Source organism: Galeopterus variegatus, unplaced genomic scaffold, assembly GCF_000696425.1.
Source record: "Galeopterus variegatus unplaced genomic scaffold, G_variegatus-3.0.2 Scaffold16, whole genome shotgun sequence".
NCBI classification, from domain to species: Eukaryota; Metazoa; Chordata; class Mammalia; order Dermoptera; family Cynocephalidae; genus Galeopterus; species Galeopterus variegatus.
The window spans coordinates 1,596,895-1,618,834 of record NW_007726127.1 but is presented as its reverse complement, the minus strand read 5'-3'; the positions used below and the strand labels follow the sequence as shown (position 1 = coordinate 1,618,834).

The 21,940-nt window shown below is 54.8% G+C and overlaps 1 protein-coding gene across 3 annotated transcripts in view; it reads right to left on the bottom strand.

Moving 5' to 3' along the window:
- Positions 1-333: 333 nt before the first annotated feature.
- The window catches only part of KCNC4 (potassium voltage-gated channel, Shaw-related subfamily, member 4), a 22,701-nt gene continuing 1,094 nt past the window's right edge, over positions 334-21,940 (bottom strand). The window contains exons 2-5 of one of the 3 annotated variants that reach the window (XM_008566733.1): positions 21,767-21,940; positions 10,934-11,870; positions 8,265-8,468; positions 334-1,552 (exon numbers count right to left, since the gene is read on the bottom strand). The exon at positions 21,767-21,940 is cut by the window's right edge and continues 4 nt beyond it. In XM_008566733.1, coding sequence (XP_008564955.1) covers positions 1,497-1,552; positions 8,265-8,468; positions 10,934-11,870; positions 21,767-21,940 — 1,371 coding nt within the window. In that variant the 3' untranslated portion in view covers positions 334-1,496. Of the gene's footprint in view, positions 1,553-1,578; positions 2,159-8,264; positions 8,469-10,933; positions 11,871-21,766 lie in introns of those variants that run through there. The other 2 variants (XM_008566728.1, XM_008566743.1) reach the window with 2 other exon arrangements.

The window sequence follows — 21,940 nt, the reverse complement described above, 5'->3', positions numbered from 1 at the left end:
GCCCGTGCACACACAAGCGGGAATATGGTGGAACTCCTTAAACAAAGAACAGTCCTTTATGTGACGGCAGGGGTTCAGGTGGCAGCAGTGGATAGGCATACTGCCTGGGAGCCCAGGGCTCTGGATTAGTCCTCTTCGTGTGGCCTTGGGAGGATCACTTTTCCTCCCTGAGCATTAGTCCCTAGCTGTAAAATGTAGGGATTGGGCTGCGTTGATGATTCCTGGTGGGGCAGAGTTACGCTAAGAGTGTGTTGCATTCCTCAGGTGCTGAGGGTGGGAGCCCAGGGAGGTCCCCCCACACACAGAGCCAGAAAGGAGAGGCGGAGGCAGGCACTCACACAGCAGGAGCAGCGGGATGCTCCAGATGTCTTTATTGAGGCTCGAGCACAGCGCGACAGTTGAAGGCGTGCAAACAGGGCAGCAGGGCCCACCCTGGGCATGCCTCAGACACACACAAGGAAATAGCTTTAGAAAAGGACTGACCAACACCAGGGAGGAGCAGAGAGGGATAGGAGCGGGGAGGGAGGGCTGAGGGAGGGGCAGAGGCCCAGGCTGAAGGGGTCACCTGGCCTCTGCTGTTGCACACATCCTCTGGCCACCGGCCAGGAAGTATGGTATTGCAACTGGTCTCCTCTCGCCCGAGGCTTCCCCTTCTCAGACCCCTGAGCCAGACGGACAGACAGACCCCTACCCTGCCTGTCTGCCCCGCAGCATCTTTGAAAACAAACAGATGAAGGAGACAGAACAAAAAAATCAAAAATTAAAAAGACAAAATGTCCCCTCAGTCAAGGACACAGGGTATAGAAAGGAGTGGAGGAGGCTGCAGAGGAGCCCCTGGAAGTCCACCCACAACTGGGGAGTAGGGTGGGAGGTAGAACCCCAATCTGGGGTGGGGTGGGGCTAGTGGAGCAGTGACCCTGGGGGGGGGGCAGTCTGGCCTCCGACAGACTTCAACAGGCCACCTGCTGATGGGGGAAACACCCCCAAGAGAGAGAGCAGCCTGGGACCACCCAGCTGTACTGGCAGTGCCCAGGTGCACTTTTCCTGGGACATTCCACACACATGGTCAGCAGAAACAAGGAACCAGTGAAGGGGAAGGGGATGGGAAACTCGGGCAAGGGCTTGGGGAGACACAGCCTAACAAAGAAGATAGACCACCAATAGCACGTGCACTACACACACACGAGTATAGTATGTATGAATATAGATACTATATGTGCATATATATCTCTTCAATGTACAGTAGAACAGAATGTCAGACCCAGATGACTCCGGGCCCCGAGGATTGCATGAGAGGTTTTCCACCAGTCCTGTGCAAACAACGATATCTGAGTCTTTGCCAGTGAAAGATTCTTGCCTGGGTTCCAGAGTTTCCCTAAGCCTTTGGCTTTCTGTCTGTCTGCCTGTCTCTCTCACGTTGGTGCCGCTTTAAGAGAGGGTGAGGACTTCAGCCTGGGCATAGTTGGACGAGAGTGCGTCTTGGCAGGTCTCTGTGTTTAAAGAGCACAGGTGTGAGACACTGGGACGCACGCTTTCGGTTCAACATTGCCTTCTGGGGGCAAGGAGTTCAACAAAAGAAAGGGAGAAACAAAGAATGAGATGTTAGAAAGAAGCCAGCTGCTGACCCACAGACTGTGGGTTAAGGAGCAGGCCAGGAGCAGAGCTAGAAGGCATGAGGAACCCAGGACTCAGAGGCCAGGAGGAGGAGGGACGGGTCAGGGAATGGGGGGAGCCCTTCATCACCCTTCTGCCAACCCAGCTCTGGGCCAACGTGACTCAGGTGATGTTACAGCTCATCCCCATACCTGCTCAGGTAACCACTAGCCCCAGGAAACTAGCCTTTCAGGTCTTCAAAGCTCTAGTACAGTGGAGAGACCACAGTTCTACACAGAGGCCGTGGGGAAAGTTCCTGATGTGGTCTGTGGCTCACGGGGCATCACCCCAGCTGTTGCCTGCCTAACTTGAGCTCTCCCCCAAATAGCTCCATCTGCTATCACCACACTTGGCTATTCCACTGTCCCAAGGAGATAGTGATGAAAGCTCCTGAGTATTGTGCCCTGCCCCCTTGTTCAATGTGGCAGGAACAGAGCCCCAGCAGTCAGAGGGCATGCAGCCTCAGGTGAATGCTGAAGGGGAAGGTCAAGGAGGACGAACGAGCCTGTCTCAGGACTGAAGGCCAGTAAATAGCATCTTATTGAGAAACACAACCCCTCAGTGAGCCTTCATCAGCATCCCATCCTCAGCCTGGGATCGCTATGGCCTGGTCTTCCCTTCTCACTGGGAACACAGGTTCCAACTGCAGATCTGTGTCAATAGTGCAGGTGGGAGCTTCAGCCCCCTCCAGGTCAACCTCCGTAGCTATTAAGTTTGAGGTCCAGGGCTAGGCCTGCCATCAAGGCAGGGATCAGATTCGGCATCCAGGCCTCACAGCTTCACAGGCAGCACTGGGCTGCCCAGCTACACTGAAGCACCTCCATTGCTTTCCTAGGGAAAGGGTGTTCTCATCTTGGAGTGACAGTTCCCATCTCCTTAAGACTAGTGCTCCAGCCACCTCCTTAGATGCTGCTCCTTGGCCCACTAAGATTCTGGGTACTATTCTTGAGGAAATCAGAAAAGCACAGGGCTCTTCAGAGCCCCATTTCTGAAGACAAGCAGAGAGAGCTGTGGTCTTGCCCTGTGCTCCTAACACTAACCAGTCCATATAACTTAATAAGAAATACCCTGACACTGGTCCCTACTCACGAGGGGAAGGGAACATTTCTTTGGGTTCCCTGTAGGCAACTAGATCCTAAGACACACTGATGAGAATGCCTGGGTTACCAAGGTGCTTTGGATGGGCATGGTGTGAGGCAGGAGTCGCAGCAGAGCTGTGAAGTGCCCCCAGAGAGCTAGGGAAGGGGACAGCCCATTCTGGGGGGGTATAATGGCCTCATGCTGCTTTGTCATTGGTTTCCATAGGCTGTCCATCCTCAGGGGCCTCTGAGAATTGGGGAGGGGTTTTCCTAGGAATCTCCTTCCAGAATCTATCTATTTGACCCACCAGGGCTGGAGCAGGGATTTCATATCTCTGGCCAGTGCAGGGGAGGCTCTCCTCTCCCAGGAAGCTCTGAGGAAGGGTAGCCCTGGCCTCAGGCCAGCACATGGCCTCCCATCTAGCTCCTGTCAGTCTAGGCTCCAGGCGCACAGTTCCTTCCCCTCAAGTTCTACCTCACAGCCACTCCTTAGAAGGCCTGGAGGCTGAGAAGTGGCCCCTAGGGCTGTCAGTAGTCCTGGTACAGACTGTATGGGAAGGTTAAGAACTCCCTCCTGGGCTGCTTTCTTCTTCTGTGGGAAGGGGCTGAGCCCCAGTTGTTGGGGAAAGGCTTCTAAAAGCCAAAGTAATGGGAGCAAGTCTAAGTCCAGTCCAAGGAAAAGCAAACTACACTCACACTATGAGTGGGGCAGAACCTTCTGCCAAGGAGGGAGGCCCAAGGACTGGTGAGCCTGAGGCCTGTGCAGGCAGCTGCCTCCCATGGCAAAGCCTGATAGACAGTGGGGCTCTGTAAATGCCAGGACTCCCTCTGCCCTTTCCCAGGGCTCTGGGAAGGCCCAGGGGTCCTAAGAGGCAGAGCTGGGGGCAGATATCCTACTCAGCTCTCCCACTAGCTGGGTCTTGTCTCTCTCCTGTGAAGCCAGAGAGCCAGGAGGGAGGTGGGGGCCCATCTCCCCAGCACATGAGGGGCTCCAGCCTGGAACTGCTGCATCCTGCTGCCCAGGGACATCTGTGCCCACCAGAGGGTGCGGTGAACATGCCCATCCCTGTGGGAGGGAAGACAGGGAAGGAGGCGGTGGGTGCCGTGGAAACTTGGGCTCCTGACAACTTGAGGGCTGCCACAGAAATAGCAGCCCTGGTTCACTGAACCAGAAAGACAAGTCAGAGGAGAATACGGCTATGGCCTCCATGCTAAACTGGACACCTAGAATATCATGTCCCATCAGAAACCCCAACCCCTGGGGCCAGGGAGCCTTGCAGGGGCAGGGCTAGAACTGTCCTTGTGAAGAAGTTGGGCTGTCAGACTAAGCTCTGAGGGAAGAGGGGCCCAGTGTCTCCGTCCTGCTGGAGTAGGATGACTGACTTCCTCATGCCATCACTTAAAGGTGCCTGTGCCCTCCTGAAGGGTGGGTGACAGTATGGATGCTCCTGTATCCCTCTTCTGAACTTGTAGGGGTCATTACATTCTGGGAGCAAGTTGGAGGCAGGCCCCACAGACCACAGCAGGGCTGGGTTATCCCAGTGCCCACCATGAACAAACCTTTCCAGAAGGGACATCCCTGGGTCTGCCAAAGGCTGAGGGGGGCACTCCTGGCACAGGCTTTGCACAACACCCTCAACCCCATGCAATCTGATCTTTCTGCCCAGCTTCCCTTTCGGGGTGTCCCCAGATTGCCCAGCTTCCTGCTGAGTCCCCAAATGCCGTCTTGCCCTTCCTACCTTTGCCCACCCTGGAAGGAGCAGATATGGCCCTTAATAGTCATTCCTTGTACAAAGTTGCATAACCTGACTCTAAAAATTGCCGGGCACACAGCTCTGCTGTCAGGTCTACTTCCCATCAGGTGAAACGGGAACCGTCTGGGCCGAGGGCTGAGGCAACCTCTTTCCTGGCTGGGAGGGCCTGCTGGGGGAGGGGCAGGCACAGGCGGGGCAGGATGGCTTCTGTCTCTGCACTTCTCCTCGGCTGCCCCTGCGCAAGGTGTACCCCTGCTCACCCAATGACTCACAAACCTGTTGTGCTCCGGGCTCGTTGGGTAAATGAATACACTTAATTATAGAAATTAGATGAGTCTCTGGTTCTGGCAGGAATACAGAGCGCAGGCTGGGTGGGAGCGGCAGGTGACTCAGAGGCAGGGCTGGGAGTTTGAGGGAGCAGGAGAGAGAAGAAAAACTGTTGCGGAAGCAGAGGAAGCAGCATAGAGAGAGATGCCACAGCTCAGGGTGCAGATGGGATGCAGGGCACGCTGCTGGGTGTCACCTGCTGAACCTGGGCAGCGGTGCCCAGAGAGGAGGGCCTCTCCACTTAGACAGCCTACCCATGGCTTGTGCAAAGCCTAGGGCTGTGACTCTAGGGACCCCCCACTGTGCCCCAGGCCAGAGCTGGAAAATAGCAAGCCTCTTCTCCCAGAGCAGCACTGACTGTGGGCACTGCCCTTCTGAGGACTTAAACCTCCTAGCAGAGATGCCCCACAGGACAGCCTTGTTTCTTGCTGGTCTGGGTGTGCACGATGGACAGACAGACAGGCTGTTTGGTTACCGGTGAAAGGCCACAAGGAATGGAAATGCATTTGCAGCAATTACAAATGTTAATGTTAGTGTGGCTCTCCAGCAAGGCTGATGATCCAGGGGCACTGCACCACCAAACACGCCTGGCCACTGTGGCTGTCCCTGGTGGGACCCCAAGAGGGAGGCAGGGCTCAGACACCTGGGCATGCAGACACCTGCAGCTCAGGAAGAGATCAGGATGCACGGAGGGTGGGGTGGAAGCCCTGGAGTGATCTCCCCTTGCTCTCAGGGTCCAGAGCTGGACATTCTGGGCAGACAGTTGCTGTGGAGGAGAGGCTCAGGGCTCTGAATCTGCCTCCATTCTGACCAGCTCCCTCCTGCTGCTCCCTTCAGGCCTCAGGAGGACCAAGTGCCGGGAGGGCGTGTGAATGTGTCTGTGTGTGTGTGTGTGCAGGTGGGAGGAGAGCCACAGCTGTCACTAAGGGGCAGAGTGTCCGGGGGGTGGGCTGAAGGGGTGGGAGAGCAGGAGCTTTCTTGGAGGGTAGGGCGAGCTGTATCCTGATGCCAGTGGAGACAGCCCCAGACTGGATCCAGCCACTCCAGCTACGTTGATTAGACTCCTGGACTTTTCACAGCCTTGGTGAAGAAAAGGCACATGGGTCAGAGGGGTGCAGCTCTTCGCCAGAGCAGCTCCATGGGGTCCACGCTCCGGAGGACCCTGTGTGGCGGATGGCCCCAGGCTGGAGTGGAGGGGTCAGGCTCTGCTGGGAGAGGCTCCTTGACTCTCCCTGGCTTCTGGGTCACCTGTGCTCCTGAGGACTGACTCCAGGGCCTCACTCCCAGCTGACCACTGTCCTGTCCTGTCAGGTAAGTTCCCCACCAGCTCTTTGATAGCCCAACTGCACAAAGAACCCACAGCCTCCAGCACCCGCCTTCTCCACCCTAAGAAGCCCTAATTAGCACCTTCCACCTTCCTCCCAGGGAGCTGACACTCTGACACATGGGCAGCTACAGGTTAAGGATGGGGTTTGTGCTAGTAGCTGGAAGAGGCCCAGACCCACTCACTCCTGATCTTAAATGTGGCCTGGTTGCAGAGAAGTGCAGCACGGTATGGCGTGGGGAAAGTTGTTGAGTGTGCACTGGGAGTTTGGTGATGTTAACTGCAATGCTTGCTTAACAGGGCCTGTTTCCCAGCAACCCACCTGTTCCCTCTCGAAGGTCACTCTAATTGGCTGAGCTATATGCTTGTTGCCAAGAAGCAGTGTGGAGGCATCTTGAAAATAGAGCACTGGGCCTCACAGGCACCCTAGAGAGATAAGGTGATGGGATGCAGGCTACCCAGCCCCTGCATGCACACGTGCAGCCCCTTCCCCAGGTGCACCCACTGACCTGCACCCTCACAGCCTCTTCTTACCTCTTCTTCCACTGAGTCCCTCACAGCACAGGAAGGAAAGCAGGGGAGCTCAGCACTCAGCTCTATTTACTCAAAGCGTACATGGGGTGGGGGTCGCCTTACCCCCACATGGTAGGCCATCTGCTTAGCATGCTCCAGCCAGAGCAAGGTTCTGGGTCTGAGCAAGAACACGGTGGAAGCCACTGCATGTTTGCAGTGGGAGACAGGAGAGAAGGGCACATCCACATGAGGACTGGGCACAGAGGTGACCAGAGGAACACAGGTCTGAGCGCACTCCATCTGCAGCCATCTATCTCGGGCCTCCGGCTCATCTCCTTCCAGGAGCCTGACCACTGCTCCTGATTCTGCCACCCATAGGACACATGTCCAGCAAAGCTGGACACACACCTCTCAGGGCCTGGTTAGAGTAAGGGTGACCTGGGGACTCTATGGGAATGGCGGTGTTGAGAAGACCGGGGAAAGAGCCTGGGAAGGTGCCCCAGGAGACTGCATGGGCTGGACTGGGCAGGCCAGGGGATTTCTTTAGGGGGACAGAGGCATCAGAGGCTATTTCTGCAGCAGCACTGCCCCTGCCTCACTCATCCTAGTCTGGGTCTGGGGTTTGGGGACAAGTGGGGGGTGGGAAATCTGGCTGGCTAAGAAGTGGTCAGAGAACCCAGGGAAGAGCTTTATTCTGGCTGCGGGCGGGGGGGGGGGGCGGGAGTCAGGGTTTGTCCTGAAACTGGGGAGGTTAGGTCACAGGGACAGGGCAAGAAAGACAAAAAAGTAATAGAAACTGTGTAGAAAGAGTATCTGGTCTTAAGGCCTCTGGTTCTCAGCCACCACTAGCCTTCAACCATCCTTCATTATTTCTGCCCCTCTTTTCTAGGCCAGGAATCCCTCGCTTCACAGCCCAACTTCTGCCCTGCCCCTGCCGTAGGCTTGGGGCATGGGGATGGAATTTCAGCCTTCTGTTCCCTTAACTCTCCAAGTCCTTCAGAACATTGATTCCTCAGAGGGAACCTATCTCCCTGCCTGCCCTGCCCCGATCACCTCTGGCTCAAGAGGAACCCCAGGAGCCTGCAGATCTGGGTCAGTCCATCCTGGACTCCAGGACCCCCCTCCCCCTCCGCCATGCAGGATGGAAGGAGGTGGGGCCTGTGCCAGGCTCTCTGACTCCTGAATGTTGTTGGCACCTCCTGGGACTCCTTACTTGGGAAAGCCTTCGCTGTGTTAAGGGAGGCCTAGGGAGGTTGGCAGGGACACTGTGGACTCAGGTCTGAAGGCAGCAGCAGGAACCAGAGGCAGAAAAGGTGCCGAAAATGGAAGGGAGGGTCGAGGGCCCAGATCTAGTGTCCTCTCAACCCTCTAGCACTGCTCTTCCCTGGGGGCACCCGGCGAGGAGGGCTCTGTGAACTCTTTTGGAATGCTGGTGGCCCTCCAAATTCAGGGACTGCGAGATCAGGTACCCCTTCTAAAAGCGGGGGCACATCCAAGGCAGAGGAGATAGTGGCCATGGTCTCAGGGGAGGAGGGGACTTCAAGCTCTGTTGGGGGGACTGGGGAGACTCAGCTCTGTGGGGGCTCCCCACCTGCTTGGCCCAGGGAGCCATACCTTTCCGGACACTGCCATCAGCACAGGCATAGTCCCCAGCGCTGAGCAGAAAGCAGGCAGCCGCCTTCTTGTTTCTGTCTCGAGTGCCGGAGCGTCGCAAGGCACGGCGCTCCTCGGGGGTGGGGGCGGAAGCCAGGGGCTGGGTGAGGCCAGCGCCCTCCTCGTCTGACAGCACCGCATTGGCATCCCCATTCTGCTTAGAGTCTGGAGGAAGCAGACAGAAAGGAGGCTGTGTGAGGGGCCACCTGCCTTCCTTATGGGGTCACTTCCCCAACCTGAGAGGCTGGGGAAGTGTGCCTGTGGGGAGGAGGCAAAGGGCAGGGTGCCGTGTTCGGCCTGAAGGTTGGCTTCCCACCCATCCTGGGGGATGGAACCTAAGCATAGATACCCTACAGCAGGGACTCCCCAAACCTACCTGCGGAGGGCTACCCTGTGACATAGCCAGAGGCAGGTGGCAGACTCTGCTTCCCCCATGGATCTGGCTCAGGCTCACACTTGGATGAGTTTGCATTCCTGCAGAGAGTGCTGGGCTTGCTGGGGTGAGGGATGGCATCACCAGGGTTAAACCTAAAGTGGTGCCCACAGCTCTCTCCCTGGACCCCCTGAAGGCAGTTATTTTTGTTCAACAGGTGTCTAGGCTGAAGTCCAATATCCAAAGGACTTGGAGGCCTCTGCTCTCAGGGCTGACCTGTGTCTGGGGAGGACTCTGTGGGGAAAAGGCTCCAATTCAACTCCTCACTGCTGTGGGCTCTTAGCCCTAACCTCCTGCCTTTGTCAGGCAGCAGCACTGGTAAAGCTGGGCCCTTGAATCTGGAGAACGGGGGGGCTACTCAGTCTGAAGACAGTGGCTCTGACATTGGCCAAGCACACCCTTAATGTAGCTAAGCACTCAGAGTCAGGCTAAGGGCATGGCAGATAGGGCCACAGGAAATATATATCGAGGAGCGAACCTAAGGACTTCTACATTTTGGTATCAGGATTCCCCTTGGGCCTTAATGGGCCTCAGAATAAAGCTGAAATTCCCTGGGGCTAGGAGATTCATATTCAGAGATCAGGAAGGGGTACCACTTTGGTGGGGAAGAAGAGGGAAGCCTGATGAATGCTGTTCTATCAAGGCCTTTGCAAGACCCAGGCCCCTGAATCACCCCAGGGAATGAGTGGCCCCAGGATGTATGATGGGTATGCAGTGACAGGTCACAGGTGAGTGTCCTGAGTCAGGCACATCCCCTGGAGAACCAATCCCCTTTGCCCGAACTCAGCACCTCCCCTGGAGGACCAGTCCCACTTTGCCCCAGAGCTTAGCCAGCAGCTGCTGCCTTCCTCTCCTGGCCCCATCCCAGCCCCCCAATGGCCTGGCATCCAGCAGCTCCCTACATCAGGAATCCCATACTTCTCTCAGGAGCTCAGCCCATACCTAACAGTCAGGACGCCTTTCCCACTCTCCAACGTAACTCCATGTTGCTGGGGATTAAGCTGATTTCTGTTCCTCATCTCCTAATTCAAGGGGAGGTGAGTTTTCTTGGGATGGCCTTTTCTGTCCTTGAAGGACAGGATTCAGACTCCCGGGCCCTCCCCATCCAGTTTCTTCCATGTTCCTCCCCTTTCCAACACTGAGCCAGTCTCTACTCAGTTCCCTTCTACTCCATGTCAAACCCTGAGCCCAGCACTCGAGCTAGCTTGTGCTGAACAGAAGGCAGCCTCCCACTGCCGTTACGTTATCACGCTTATTAGGCCAAGAGACACCAGACTCGAACGTTTGGAAAGAAGTGATTCATGTGTTGAGGCACCTTGGAAGAAAAGCTGCCCTGCTCTCTGGCTAATCACGACAGTGCCTGACATTTGTAAAGTGGTTACAATTCTCAAAGTGCTTCCATATCTGTCATTCATCTAGGTCTCATCAGAGTCTTGGGGGTAGGATATTGATATCATCCCCATTTTACAGGCGAGGAACCTATGCCTAGAGAGGATGAATGACTGGCTTCAGGGCACACAGCACAGTGGCCGAGACGGAATTGGAAACCAGGGCTTCTATTATACAGCCCCACGCGCTGCCTCAAAGCCTGCTTTGGGTGGGATACTCACTCCCCAGACCCTGACATTCAGGAAGCTGTCGGGGTGCCAGAGGACAAAAAAATTTGGCCGTAAGGCTTTGCCCTTAAGAAGGCACATCTCATACTTAGGGAAGCCCGGCACAATATAGCACGACCCCAAATTCCAAGGGTTGAGGGTCAGCTGGGAACTCCCGTGGACACTAGGGGGAAAGGGGCCTTCCCTCCTGCTACAGGTTCAATGTGTCCCCCAAAAGCTCATGAGTTGGAAACTTAATCCCCAATATAACATTGTTGAGAGGTGAGATCTTTAAGAGGTGATTAGGGCCTGAGGGCTCTGCCCTCCTGAATGGATGAATGCCATTACTGGGGGAGTGGGCTCCTCAAAAAAGGGTAAATTCAGCCCCCATTTCCTCCCTGTCTTGCATGCTTGCTTGCCTTCCGCCATGGGATAATGTAGCAAGAAGGCCCTCTTCAGATGTGTCCCCCGCAACTTGGACTTCCTAGCCTCCAGACATGTGAGCCAAATAAATGTCTTTTCTTTATAAATGACCCAGTCTGTGGTAATTCTGCTACAGCAACAGAAAACATATCAAGACACTTCCCCACCCCTAACCTCACCTGTCCTCTTCCTCTCGACCATCCCCTCTTCCTGGGCAGGCGGGCTGGCATCACTGTAGGTGCTGTCTCGAGGCGAGGTCTCCTCTGACTTGCAGTAAATGGGTGACTCGAGCTGGGGAGGCTGTGGCACGTGCTTCTTGCGTTTCTTGGGCAGCTTCTGCTTGGCCATGGCCAGGGAGTAGTACATGCCGAAGTTGTTGACAATGACAGGCACGGGCATGGCAATGGTGAGAACTCCAGCCAGAGCACACAGTGCCCCCACCAGCATGCCTGACCATGTCTTGGGGTACATGTCCCCGTAGCCCAGCGTGGTCATGGTTACCACAGCCCACCAGAAACCGATGGGGATGTTCTTGAAGTCGGTGTGGTCATTGCCTCGCGGGTCGGAGGGCCTGGCGCCAATGCGCTCGGCATAGTAGATCATGGTGGCAAAAATGAGCACGCCCAGGGCCAGGAAGATGATGAGCAGGAGGAACTCGTTGGTGCTGGCACGGAGCGTGTGGCCCAGCACGCGCAGCCCCACAAAGTGGCGCGTGAGCTTGAAGATGCGCAGGATACGCACGAAGCGCACCACACGCAGGAAGCCCAGCACATCCCGGGCTGCCTTGGATGACAGGCCGCTCAGCCCCACCTCCAGGTAGAAGGGCAGGATGGCCACAAAGTCGATGATGTTGAGCAGGTTCTTGACGAAGTCCAGAGTGTCGGGGCAGCACACGATGCGTACCAGGAACTCCAGCGTGAACCACAGCACACACACACCCTCTATGTAGGTCAGAATGGGTTCTGTCTCCACCTCCCTCCGGAAGCGCACGCTGGTGATGTTGCCTACTCGGTGGATCTCTGTCACATTGCGGTCAATGTTAAAAGCCTCATGGGTCTCCAGGCAGAAGGTGGTGATGGAGACTAGGATGAAGAAGAGGGAGGCAAAAGCCACCACCTGGGGGCAAGAAAGGAGAGGAGGGGTAGCTGTCAGGCAGGGATAGAGGGGCCCTGCTGGGGACAGGGACCTCTGCACACCAGGCAGTCTGTTAGATGGTGACAGGTGGGATTAACATACAGTCAGGGGCTGGAGTTCCCACTTCAGAGGGTCTTTATCCATCTGCTTCAGTGCTCTAGGGCAATGCTTTGCAATCTTTGTCCTGGTGCACAGAAGACAGAGGCTGCTCTTGGCTGGAAGCAACTGGTCAGAGAACTACAGCTGCCTGGCCCTGCCTACGCTGCCTCTGCCCAGCAATAACCCACTTGTGCTTTAAGGCTTCTCAAACTGCAATAGGTGTACAAACCATCCAGGAATCTCGTTACAATGCCGTTCTGACCCAGGTGTAGCACAGGCCTAAAATTCCACGTTTCTCACAAGCTCTCAGTTGAGGCTGTTTGTGTACAGACCACAGTTGGAGTAACTAGGCTTTAAGGCAGTGATCCTCAAAGTGGAGTCCCGGACCAGAAACACCAGGCCCCTGGGAACTGGTTAGAAATGCAAACTTCAAACCTCACTGAAACCTACTGAATGAGAAATGCCAGGGGTAGGGCCCGGCAATCTATTTTAACAAACCTTCCAGGTATTTCTTTCTTTTTTTTTTTAAAGATGACCCGTAAGGGGATCTTAACCCTTGACTTGGTGTTGTCAGCACCACGCTCTCCCAAGTGAGCAACCGGCCATCCCTATAGGGATCTGAACCCGTGGCCTTGGTGTTATCAGCACCACACTCTCCCGAGTGAGCCACGGGCTGGCCCTCTTCCATGTAGTTCTGATGCACATTAAAGTTTGAGGTCCACTGCCTTAAGGGATGCCCAGAGGTATGGGGCTGCAAGAAATGACTTTGCTGGCTGAGCTACTAGCCACACTCCAATCATGACCTACCTCCTCAAGCTGCAACTCTCAGCCCCTCTCATGTCTCTCACCTCAGGATGTCCCCGCTGACTGCCTAGACAGTGAGGAAGTCCCTGACAAAAGACTACATGTACCATGGCAGGAGACATGGTGGTTTGCCCAAGTAACCAGTCCCACCCCTCCCCACAAAATGAGGTTTCCCGGGACACTGAGCACCAAAGAAAAGGAACCACATCCATCAGGATCAGAGAGTGGCAGTGGCTGATCCTGACGGCTGCAGGGACCCGGCTAGAATGATGACCGCAGCACTCGGCAGAGGGAGGGCTGGAGTTAAGTGTCCAATCATTATGAATAGAGATGAATGCGTGTGTAATGACAGCAATTACGAGCCTTCATCTCTTATTCATGTTGCCATTCACCACTGTCAGGATGTCGTTGCTGGGGTTTGGTCTCATGCTCCCTGCTGCCGCCTGTCCTGCTTGGTGGGTGGGACCAGGCTTCCTCCCTGAGCAGAAGGTTGAGCCTAAATAGGTGAGTAAATGAGGTCTGTGCCCCCACGACTATTTGGCAACCCCCATGCCCCCCCTGCTCCGATTTCCACTTGACTGTGGCCTTACCCCTGTCCAATGCAGATTCAGACCTGCCTCTCAGAGGGGCTTTCCTCCTCGGGAGTCTGCTCCAGGAGGGGAAGGGCATGCCTTGTTCTGACGGAGGCCAAAACACTGACGGAGAACACTGGGAGATCCGGGAAAAAGAAGCAAGAAGCAGCACCTCCAGCACTTCTGGAGCAGGAGCACATCTGAGGAGGGAACCGTGGGAATGATCTATGCCTGGCACTGTTAGACACTATGTGTCATCACCTTCAATCCTCCCAGTGACCCTGTGAGGCAGGCCTCATCATTTCATTCTACGTAGGAGGAACTGAAGACCAGAGAGGCTATATACTTGCCTAAGGTCACAGCCTGGAAGAAAGGACCAGATTTAACTCAGAACTGTTTAACTATTTCACCCTTAGCAATGTGTACCTTGGGCTTGGGACAGATCCCCCATCACATGCCACAATGTACCTCATTTACACTTGAACTCAGATGGATCAGAAACAACACAGAAGGCTGGGATGGGGGGGCGGGGCAGTGGACCACAGACACACTTTCCCTATTTTACAACTTTGCCTGAAGCTTCTCCTGCTTGCTTCTCCTCCATGAAGGTAAATTTCACGTTCTTTTTCTGGCCTCACTTTTCTTCCCCTGTGAAATGGGCTGCCACGATACAGGCTGATATGGGCATTAGGCAAACGGCTCCAGCCTGTGGGCTCTCCATGGCCATCCAGAGATGAGCTGGTGAAAGTGCCTGCCCATGGCCTTGCTGCTGGGAATCCAGAGTCCTGGCACAACCCCCTCCCCCGGAAAACAGAAGGGGTTGGGGTAAGGTGTGGGGACAGCATATCCCAGTTCTTCCAGGAAGCATGAGGAGCAGGAGCCCTCTCTCTCTGAGGAAAAGTTAGCCAGGAGAGCTGGCCCACCTGGGAGCCCAAGCATGAGGCTGATTAGTGATTTGGAAAAACAAGTTCAGGAAGAGCTGCCAAACTCAGAGGTCAAGCACAGGGAGCAGGGAGGGAAGGACGATAGTGTGGCCTGGCCACTTTCTCACCCGCAGGGCCAAGGAATCTGCCTGTTACCTTCCTCAGCTCCACTGCCACGGGCTCATTCTGCAGCCAGCAAGAGAATCCGTCAGGCCCAGGAGGTACAAACGGCCCTCCTGAGTTAGGGAACAACCCTCTTATTCCTGCTGTGTTCACTCACTTTTTCTTTTCTTTTGCAAAGCAGAACTGTCCCATCTGTTAATGTCTACCCCTCACCTCCACCGTCTCAGAAGATGAGGGCAGGTAAAGGGTGGCCCCATGGGCCCCTTTTTCAGGGGAAACAGAGGCACAGGAGAGAGGGCAGATGACCTACTCAGGATCAAACTGAGGCTAGGCCTCCTGACTTTCAGCTCAGAGCTCTTTCCAATTAGACACTCTGACCCAACAAGTGGGGACAATCCACACCTCCTTTGTTGAAACCTTGCAGACCCCAACCTCCCCTGCAACTTCTCCAGGCTGGGCAGCAGGTGGCAGGCGGGCCCCAGCAAGCCTCACTTCTCGAGGAGACAGAACTGGGGCAGAGCATGGCAGATTCAGGGGCCTGGGCTCTGGCACATTCCCCCAGGCAGGTCCCAAGATTACAGGTTCCCTTTCAGGGCCCAAACTATTCCTTTCTTCCTAAGTTATTCCCCAAACTGAATAATTTCATAACTGGTTGTCCCTGCTTACAAGTGGTGCATTTCACCAGGCCTTCCCCTCTGGGGACAGGGCTACGGCTTTCTTTCTCACAACTCCCTTGATTGGGGGCTTCAATAAAAAAGGACAAAAAAGGGCCTAGGGAGGAAATGTGCAGGTTGCAGCAATACCACCCTGCTTAGAGGTCAAAGTCTCACACTCGCGCCTTCTGTTCAGCCCCTCTGGGCCATCCTGCAGAACAGGCATGGTGCATCTGAGCCTCCCTCCCATAGGCCTGTGCTGCCAGACTGAGGGCAAAGGGGAGCTGCGGAGCCCTGGGCTAGGAGCCTCAGGCCTGGGTTCATCATCCTGGCCCTGCCACTCAGCCTGATAAATGCTGTCCTCTGTACCTGGTTCCTCAATATAACATGGGGACAGTACTAGGACCCACTTGCAATGTTACTGTAGGATTAGATGGGCTTCTACGTGTCAAGTGCCTGGCACCCCGTGAGTACTCAATAAAATGGTAAGAGCCGAGGAGGTGTGGGGGTCCCTAGGCGGACTCCTGCATGCAGCTTCTAAAGGCAAGCTGCATCTGGAGCCAAAATATCACAGGATCCTTGCTTTTTAGAAGTGAAAGAGACTCAGGAGGACATCCAGTTCAACGCCCTTCCTGCTATTTTACAGATGAAGAAACTGAGTCCTGGGGAGAGCGCATTGCCACTGTGCCAGTGGCAGCTCCTCTCCTGCCTGCTGGGAGGATGCAGGAGGCTCTCAGCCTCTGTGTAGGAGGGTCCTTCTCCTGTGAGCTTCCTGCTGTCCTTGGGTCCTTCAGACACATGTTGGCTGGCTGTTCGGGACACACCCATCCCCAAAGGCCTAGGTGTTTCAGCTGCTGGGTCAGCCCTATTACCAGCCTTCTCACCAACCCCACCCTAGGACCGTCCTTGTGGAAATGTGAAGTCACACACTTCTGGGTTCAAGTAGGACTCTGCTACTAACTGCCTGTGAGACCTTGGGCAAGTTTCTTAACTTCTTTGAGCTTTAGGATCTTCATGTATAAAATGGAAAACTGAGCACCTACTATGTGCCAGACACTGTGCAGGGGAACAGAAGGAAAAAAACACACAAATACCCCTGCCCCTTGGACCTTACGTTCTAGTGGAGGGAGACTCAACAAATAAACAAAATATACAGTATATCAGACAGTACTAGCATTATGGAGAAAAAAGAGATAAAAGGTGTGAGGGTCGGGAAGCTATTTCAAATAGAGGTCAGGTAAGGCATCAAGGACAAGGTAACATCTGAACAGACCCGAAGGAGTGAGGGAGTGAGTCATATGAAGATCCAGAGTTCCAGACGCAGCAGGACAAGCAGTGCAAAGGCCCTGAGGCTACCATATGCTTGGTGTGTTTGAGGGAAAGAAAGTAGTACCCACCTTACAAGGTTGTTTTGAGGATTAAAAGCAAAGATACTTATAAAACTCAGCACAGAGCATAGAGTGTCTCAGGAATCTGGCAGAGGCTGGGCTTAGGGGAGAGGTGACAGACACCAATCACTGGGAACTGAATATAATCAGCAGGGGCAGGGGAGGGGAGCCCAAGCAAGAAGGGCCAGGAAGACAGATGGACAGATAAACACAAGAAGACTCATGCCCAAAAACCTATATTAAGGATGGAGTGTAGGAGAGGGGAGAATTGAGAACACAGCCAGACACTTGCAGAGGAAGATCTGTGGGGATGGGGTAAGGGGCTGAGTCTTCTTGAGAAGCAAGATCCTAGTGCCCAGGCAGTGCTGGAGAGATACCAGGCAGCCCTGGGGTTAAGAGGTAGGAAAGGAGAAGGTCTGCCCAGGTAGGCATCTCTGAGCTGTCTCTGGGCTCCCGGATGAAGGACTGCACTAATGCCCAGATCCCAGCAGAGGGAACCTGGCCCTGGTCCCTCCCATGCTGAGCCAGGTCCTTCTTGTTCCAGTGTCCACAGCCAGTCTCTACCTGTGCTCGCCCTCTGCTGAGCCAGTACTCAGGGCTTCTCAGAGCCAGTGAGTCCCAGCCCCGGAAAGGATCTGGTCCAGCCCAGATCACTGTCCAAGAACCTACTATCTAGTCACATGAAATTCCTGGTTAGTGCCCATCCATGTCCCAGGTTGCCCTATCTCTACTTGGGCTGGTCTCCTGGCCAGGAAATTCCCCCTTTCCCTAACTCTGCTTGGTTCAGCACTACCCATTTTGAAAATTTATTTATTTATAACCTGCCTCCTTCTAAAAATTATTTAAGGGAGCAAAATCATTATCCTAACAAGGCCCACCCAGCTCAGCTTTTGGTTCCTTGCTGAAGTTTCCCTGCACGCCCCTGCCCCCACCAAATCCCATCCCATGTAGAGGTGAGATTTCTTGCTTCCTCCTCTCACCTCCTATTGAACTTTCTTTTTATGACTACCGTGGCACCTCTCATGACACATCTTGTATTATTGTCGTAATTCCCCTCGACCGCCACCTACCCCACCTGACCTGGCTCTCTTCAGGAGCAGGAACCACCTCAGATTCATCTTTCTATTTCTAGAACCAGCATGGTGTTTGGCTTGTAGTAAGTGCTCAGTAAATATTCTTCTGAATGGCTGGAGCCAAGGTGACTGTCTGCTCCCTCTCCTGTCCTAGGGAGCCTGGGATCAGCATCCTACTGACTGGGGCTAGAGGTGACAAAGGTGTGCCCAGGAATACCTACCAGCACTAGGGCTCTAGGACCTCTGCTGCTCTCCAGGATGGGCCAAGCCAACTTCCCAATCAGGGACCCTGCCAGGGGTCGGGTTCCCTGGCAGGCTGGTGTGCCCAGGGAACAAGGACAGCACAGGTGCTCTAGTGCCGGCACCCCAGGCTGACACTGGCAGAGGTGAAAGGCCCACAGGGCACCCCGCTCCCAATACCCAGCTGCCAGACTTTGCTCCCGCCTGCTCCTCCCCACTCTCCAAAACAGACCATTTATTTTATCCCCTCCTCCACTCCCCACCCCACCCCAAACAGCAACAAACAGAAACACCTCGCCATCCAGAGACAAGATGCTCAGAGGCAAACGTTGTTCTGTTCAGAACAGAAAAGAAGACACAGAACAAATCCAGGAAGAAACAGGGAGGTTGCCCGAGGGCAGGGTCTGCAGGGAGGCTGTGGCCTCTGGCCTGGCCCTCCTCCTGCTTCTCAGGAAGGAGGCGGAGGGTTACCCTGGGGAAGGCTGGTACTGCCCTCCTGGGGGCTGGGAGGCCAGGGCATGGCCATCCTGGGGCCAGGTTCCCGGTTCATCCTAGCTCCGAGGGCACATGATCAGCAAGTCCTGGCCCTCGCTCCAAAGCCTTTCGTGACCACCAACTGGCTGGGCCCCAGACAAAGTCTGAACCAGAGAAGCCAAGGAACCTTCAGAAGGGGGCGGGTAGGAGCGGAGGTCTGCATTTCTTTCCTAGAAGGCCTTGGCTTCATTCCTCTGCCTTGGGGTGGGGGTGGGGCAAGAAAACCTAGTCTCCTCTCCTAATGTTATTCCTATGGGGGGAGGGAGAAAGAAAGGGGGGGGAGAGAGAGAGAGAGAGAGAGAGAGAGAGAGAGAGAGAGAGAGAGAGAGAGAGAGAGAGAGAGATCAGATTACAACAACAATTCTAGGGAGTGAAGCAAAGGAAGGGCTGAAAGGAGAGCGGAAGAGGAAGCTCTCTAGTGAGCAGCTATCCTTTGAGCCCTACAGAAGCCAAAGGCCATCTCGGAGCCAGTTCTACCATCAGCTGTGCATCCTTGAGCAAGCCCCTCTGGGCCTCAGTTTCCTTATCTGTAAATCAAGGTTAATAATCCCTGCTTCAGCTGGGCAAGATGAGCTAGTAAAAGAAAGCACAGGTTGAGCACCTGAGACACAGTGGATGCTTAATAAAGATGAAAACCCAGCTCTAGCTGCCTTCCTGGAGCAGTGGGGATCCTGTGGTCACCTCTACTCATGAGAAAAAGGTGGGAAAAATCAATCCAGGAACTGATTTAGCCAAAGAAGGACTATAATCCTTAATAGGGCTGATAACTGAGTTATAGTCAGCCCAGCCTCTGAGACCTCTGGAGACTGTGGTGGGGGAGGGAAGTGTCCCAGGGTCCCACTCATCAGGCCTCCTGTCTGCTCTCAGAAAAATAGGAAGCTATGATCCTATGGTTCTGGGTGCTGCCAACACCCATTGGTTCCCCTCATTGTGTGAAGCCACCCTGGTGAACCCTCACTCCGTTCCGGGTCATGGACAGGTGAGGAGAGCACCAGCCTGCCCCTTGTGCCTGCCCCCAGCTCAGGCCACAGAAACAGAACCACAGCTGCAGCCACCCATGGGCCTGGCCACAGTGAAGGGAGCTGGGATGAGCATCCCTGGGCTGGAGTCTGCAGGAACGGGAACCGCTCTGGGCCAGGCCTGTAGCTAGGCAACAGGCTCTCATAATCAGCTCAGTTCACTTTCTGTTGGTATTTGGTTTGCTCCTGTCATAACGCACTACTCAAATGACCAGGTTGCTGTGTGTGAAGAGACACCTCGGGGCACAGTGCTGCTCCTTGCCCTCATCTGCCCTCGCTGGGGACATCCCAAGCCCACCACCTTGCAGGAATGCAGGCCCCTGCCAGGGAGGCAGCAGCTGTGAGAGAAGATACATACACAAACCCAGGGGAACAGGGCTGGGGAAAGACAGTGTTACTGGCTTGGAGCAAATGGAAGGGGGAGAGCACAGAACCCCCAGCAGGGCACTGTGCCCTCAGGCCTGGAGCAGTGATAGTGTAAGTGTCCCTTCTGCTGTCCCCATCTGCCCCTGGGTTTTCTGGTGTCATCTACAGGAGGTACAGAATCTCAGAATACCTCCCATGCCAGAGTAAGAAATGAGCCCCTCTCCAGAAAACAGCCTAGTTCAGTGGGGTAGTCCAGGCATGAGAACCAGGTAGTCAGGGAGCTCTGGCTTTGATTCAAAGGCCACCATCTAGCTGTGTGATCTCAGGCAAGTTGTTTATCTTCTCACAGTCTCAATCTGTTAAATGGGGGTAATAGCCCTGGATTAGAGATTAATGTAAAGTATATATAGAAAGTACCTGCACGGGGTGCTCAATAAATAGTAGTTGTTAATTTTCTTTATCTATATATTCCTGAGCAGGAGGCAAGTCCTCTTTTGGCACATGTGCCAGCCAGAGCTCCATACAGCTATTCACATCAGTATTAATAACCAGGAGACTGGAAACTAGGGGTGGTTTGCTGGCTCTATTGGTTGTGTTTGACAAGACACTTAACATACCTGAATCCTGGTTTCTTTGTTGCTTAAATGGAAGAATTAATCCCACCCTGCCCCAAACTTCAGACTTCAACTGGAGTGCCCAGGCTGATACGATATAATGCCACATCAAAAGGGCAAAACCTGCAGCCAGCCTGTCCCCTCCCTGCAGCCCCACTCCCCAATCCTCTGCCCTCCCCTGGGTAGGGAAGTGAAACTTTTTCTTCCATTACTAGGATGAGGCCCAGCACAGGGTGTATTGGGGCAGGGGGGAGAGGCAGGGCTCCGAGACTCATTAGCATGATAACTTGGGATGCCAGAGGTACTGACCAGTTTCCACAGTCCCCAGACCCAACAAATGTCATTGCTCTTTCCCGTCTCCCAGACAGACCCCAGGTAGGCTTTAGGCTGCTAGCCATGAGATCAGACACCAGTTCCCAGGGGTTTTTTTAAAGACTCTAAAACCATCCCCCAGGATTTTTTCTTATTTAGTTGCCCAAGCATAATGGGGTGAATGAGTGTCTCCCCCCAACCCCTTTCACCTAAAGGGGTTAAGGGAAACTAGATTAACTTGGGGAGGGGGTGGTGTGAAAGGACTAGATCTTGCCTAAATCAGCCTATGCTCCTCCCTCCCCCACCATACACCCATCTCAAACAGTAACTTGAACCAGGGCTTTTTGGAAGGCCAATTAGTACTGCAGCAGGGAGAAAAGAAGCGGCAAGAAATCTGGTATCATCACCAGGAAGCCTGTGGCTGGCCACTGGCTGTGGGAGCCTGAAGGGCCTAGAACATTAGGCCCTTCCTGTCTAACTCTCCCCTCACCCCAGCTGAGGCCAGGACATCCCAGGTGTGCAGGGAGCCTTGGGGCATGGCATGCTCCCTGGAAGAAAAAAGGCCTCTTCCAAACCTGCACTGAAGCCTGGGTTCTGGTCTCAGCTCTGCCTCTTATGAGCTGAAGATGCTGAAGCCTCTGTCCCTTTTCTAAAACGCATTGTTGCTAGCACACTGTGCTGCTGGGAGGATTTAAATGAGGTGGCACAACATGGAACCATCTAACACAAGGCGCCCTAGTTTCCTTCCTCTCAACCCTGTCTGACCCCAGCAGAAGGCCAAGTTCCAGCTCCCCGGGACTGTGGCTCTGAGGGACTAGGAGCAGAGGGCAGCTGAAGATAGGGTGGCGTGTGCAAACCAAAGGGGGTGGAAGAACTGAGCTAAGGGCACCCCACTCACTGCGAGGGGATGCGGCAAAGCAAGCAGCTGGGATTGGGTCCAAATAGTAAGTCAAGTGTGTGCAATCTCCTGATGGAGCGTGCAGGCGAGAGGGAGGGAGTGTAATTCCCCTGAGCGCCATGGAAGGGAATTGGGAAGGAGGCGGGAAGAGCCTGCAGTGGTAAGTCAGTGTCGGTTCCAGCTCCTCCCTGCCCCTCCCCACCACCGCCATGGGCCCCTTGCAGACCCGAGAAGGGGAGACCCGGGCTCCTGTCACTCACCCTGGCAGCCCGCGAGGAGTAGGGATCCTCGAAAAGTGCCCACATGCGGGGTTGCCAGCCGCGGCAGCCCCCGGACCCGGCGCCGGGGCCCGCCCCTCCCTCGTGGGGGCCCAAGCGCTGCAGGGCCAGCTCCCGCTCATCGTCGCCGGCCTCGTCGCTGGGCCCCGCGCCGCC